Source organism: Benincasa hispida, chromosome 8 (assembly GCF_009727055.1).
Source record: "Benincasa hispida cultivar B227 chromosome 8, ASM972705v1, whole genome shotgun sequence".
Lineage (NCBI taxonomy): Eukaryota > Viridiplantae > Streptophyta > Magnoliopsida > Cucurbitales > Cucurbitaceae > Benincasa > Benincasa hispida.
The window spans coordinates 50,329,479-50,333,152 of record NC_052356.1 but is presented as its reverse complement, the minus strand read 5'-3'; the positions used below and the strand labels follow the sequence as shown (position 1 = coordinate 50,333,152).

At 35.0% G+C, this 3,674-nt stretch overlaps 1 protein-coding gene across 1 annotated transcript; it reads left to right on the top strand.

Moving 5' to 3' along the window:
* Positions 1-2,768, top strand: LOC120082601 (transcription factor ILR3-like). The gene is made up of 5 exons (XM_039037849.1): positions 1-404; positions 1,558-1,620; positions 1,777-1,851; positions 1,943-2,105; positions 2,259-2,768. Exons 1-5 carry the CDS (start codon positions 268-270, stop codon positions 2,523-2,525), a joined length of 705 nt encoding a protein of 234 aa, XP_038893777.1. The 5' UTR covers positions 1-267; the 3' UTR covers positions 2,526-2,768.
* Positions 2,769-3,674: the final 906 nt, after the last annotated feature.

Genomic DNA, 3,674 nt, shown 5'->3' with positions numbered 1-3,674 from the left:
TGGTGTTAGGCTCAGCGTTAGTGGACCATTTGCTTCTAATATGCGATTCTTCTCCGATTTTCCCTTCCTATTCTTTTCTCATATTCCCTTTTCCATCTTACAAATCTCCCATTTCTTCCTTTTACCATTGAATCAAACCATTTTCTTCTTTTTCCCAATGCATTTCCATATATTCCAGCATTTCGCCATGGAACACGCCTCTATCCTTCTCCCCCTGTAATCTGAAATACTTGTACTCAGATTTTGAATTCCGGCAATTTCTCCCAGATGGGATCGCCTCAAATTACGGATTGGGCGTTCGATTACGGCGTGATTGAGGACATTCCTGTCCCCGGTGGTGACCTGCCTTCATTGGATCTTCCCTCTTTCACTTTGCCTTCTTGCGGCTTCACTGCCTCCTCCAGGTTTTTGTTCTTTTCCGCTCTTGTTGGTGTTCTAGCGGATGGATAATTAATCAAGCTGCATTTATCTCTTTGGTTTGATTTTATGTTGTTGAAATGAATGGGTTGAGTTGTACTTCTGTTTTGGCTTAGGCAATTTAATATCTGCTTGAATATGGGAGGGACTATGTGGTTGTTTCATGTTTAAATTACAAAAAGTACTTCTGATCTCTGCATGTGCTTAAAACACACTCCTATCACTAGAAATCTATTAGAATGTTGAACGAGAATTAGGTTCTGGAATGGTTCAACTCTGGGGTAGTTTTGAAATCTCTATAAATGATAAGGGTAATATTGTATCTTTCAAATGGATAGGAGTATTTTTATGCAAATAGCAAAGTTCAAGGTATTTTCTGTAATTTAACTTTGTTTCATTGAACAAAATTTGATTTAAAAACGTGTTAGGTTGACTAGGAGTTTTACCAGTATTTCATCTAGACATTCTTTCTCATGAATGCTCCGAACCAGCTTGTATTCTAATAGTTTTTGAACATGGCATCAAAATAAAGTTCTCATGAAATCAAACTTTTCCATTGTTGCTTTCTTCTCTGTTTTATATTAGTAGTGCATGTATTAAGTCTCTGTGAATTAATTTGTTTAACCTATCAATTTATTTATTTATTTTTATTTCATTATATTTATATATATGCATATTGATTTAGCGGCGATTTAATATATTATAAGATATAGGTTTCGAGTTCAAATTTCTGAAAAACTTAACTCTGTTTTCTGTGTCCTTTATGTGATTGAGAAATATTTAGTATAATTCTTGATCATTCAAGCTTTTATTTAAAGGTTCTCAAAACTTTTAAAAGTATTTAATAGGTCATTGAATTTTAAAAAATATTTAATAAGTACCTAACTCTCAATCACCTATTTAATAGGTTTCTGACATGTTTGGATTTTAAAAGTTAAATCGATATATAATATATAAAATTGAACTATACGAATAGGCAAGGAATCTATTTGACACAAAATTGAAATTTCAAGATCTATTGCACACAAAATTGTTTAAAGTTTAAGAACCAAATAGACAAACTTATAGTTCATAAACTAAACTTGTCGTTAGTTTTTCGTATATTTTATCGAAGAACTCACTCTTCCGTGAGTGTTTCAGGGCAGACTTTGATGAGCCAATTGGAGTGGCAGACGATATAAAAGAATCTGGTTCCAGGAAAAGGTGAGCAATTATTGATTCCCAAGTTCCCAACTTGATTGATTTTAAATTACAAGGATTAGCATCATTGTTTATGTTCTAATTCTGCAACATTCAGTTTTAACATATTATATTGGATATGCACTTACAAGAGCATGTTAATGTTCTCACTATGGACAGGATGAGCTCTGGATCAAATGTATTTGAGTCCAAGGCACATAAAGAGAAAATGCGGAGAGATAAACTAAATGACAGGCATCTAAATTCTGTTACATTCATCTTTTTCGCCATTCTCGTCTCTACTTCGCTCCTCCCAAACCTCATATTTTCTCTTTCTCCGTTAAAGGTTTCTGGAATTGAATTCCATCCTCAATCATGGAAGGCCTCCCAAAATTGACAAGTCTGTTATTTTGGGTGATGCAGTTCGAATGATTATGCAGCTAAGGGATGAGGCTCAGAAGCTGAAGGAGTCTAATGAGAGTTCTTTGAAGAAGATTAATGAAATGAAGGTGCATCTAGGTCTTTTTAGCATTCTTAAGTTCAGAATTTCTATATTGTAAGTTTTTCAAACTTATGTGGCTTGTGGCTTGCACTTGTCAACGCTGGAATTCCATCTTCCATCGATGTTTGATTTTATTTTGAGTAAAGCTTTCTTTACGTAGGCTGAAAAGAATGAACTACGAGACGAAAAACAAAGGCTGAAAGAAGTAAAAGACAGCCTTGAACAGAAAATGAAGGCCTTCAATACACAACCAAGCTTCTTGCCTCACCCTCCAGCAATTCCTGCTGCATTTTCTTCTCCAAATCAGGTTGTTGGGGGGAAATTGGTACCTGTGATTGGATATCCAGGAGTATCCATGTGGCAGTTTATGCCTCCGGGTGCCATTGATACATCGCAAGACCACATTCTTCGGCCACCAGTCGCCTGAGTCGGCAGAGTTGTTCTGTTAACCGGCTTTACTTTTGCATGAGAGAATTCCTATGTTAATTTTTATGTAGGCTGACTCAGTTATATTGTCTGTTAGATTTTCAAGATTGAATTGGCTGAATGTCTGTTTTGTTGAAGAAGTTGCTACTGATCTAAATCAACGGAGGATCTTGTACAATAACAGTATTGACCAATTCTGGAATCTTATTTACCTTCATCTACTCCTGTTTGGGTTTTTGCCTTACTGTTCTTTAGCAGCTGACATTACTCTTGAGATTTTGTGAAATAATCAAGTCTTTTTCTCATCTTCAAAAGACGGAAAAGGAATGACTTTTTCTCATAGACAATCTTGATGATATTGTATATCGATTTTATTCATCTATAATGGCGCCCCATCAGTGAAAAGGAATTTTCTTTTTTGAATAAAAGAGAATAGATCCGGTTATGAAAATCTATCAAGGCAGGAGAGGAGCCCCAACGTGTTGATATTTTTGTACAAAAAACTAACTTTTTTTGCTTGCGTGACAAAGCATTCAACTGCTCGAAATTTCTTCTCGCATTAGGAATGTTTCCTACTGCAAGATAGTTAGAGCCCTGATAACATAAAATTGATCCATAAATTTGTTGACATAAAATTTGAAATATATGCTTGATAACATGAAATATGGTCCTATTATCTTATGTCACACAATGCATGGATGATTGTAACGCAAGTTTAACATAAAAGGATGCGATACTTCTAGATGTATGCGTTATTAATAAAATGCTTGTAGTATGCTATGCGTTGTCACAAGTTTCCTTGCGTTGAAACCAAGTATAATTTCACCGCAAGTTTCTCGGAGTGATCCGAGGTCGAACACAGGGATTGCGTAGTTAATGCGTTACGTTCGTGATATATGCGACAGGGGGTTTTTCAATTAATAAAAGATTGGTTTATACAGGTATTTAAAATTGCGGTAAAGTAAAATATGCGGTAAAGTAAAGTTACGGTAATACAATAAAAGTGCATAAAAGTAAACCTAAGCTAATATGATACAAGATACAGGATACTGATATATAATACTGAGATTAAGATTGACTGTGAAGATTATACAAAAGGTCGTGTTATGCGGTGGCAAGTCTTTATGTATGGAACAGAAATAGAAAGGGT

Excerpts from the sequence above, each read along its gene's own strand:
- LOC120082601 (XM_039037849.1), top strand. The coding sequence starts at position 268 with ATGGGATCGCCTCAAATTACGGATTGGGCGTTCGATTACGGCGTGATT. Across the intron at positions 405-1,557 it reads GGCTTCACTGCCTCCTCCAG|GGCAGACTTTGATGAGCCAA; the intron begins GTTTTTGTTCTT and ends TGAGTGTTTCAG. Across the intron at positions 1,621-1,776 it reads GAATCTGGTTCCAGGAAAAG|GATGAGCTCTGGATCAAATG; the intron begins GTGAGCAATTAT and ends CACTATGGACAG.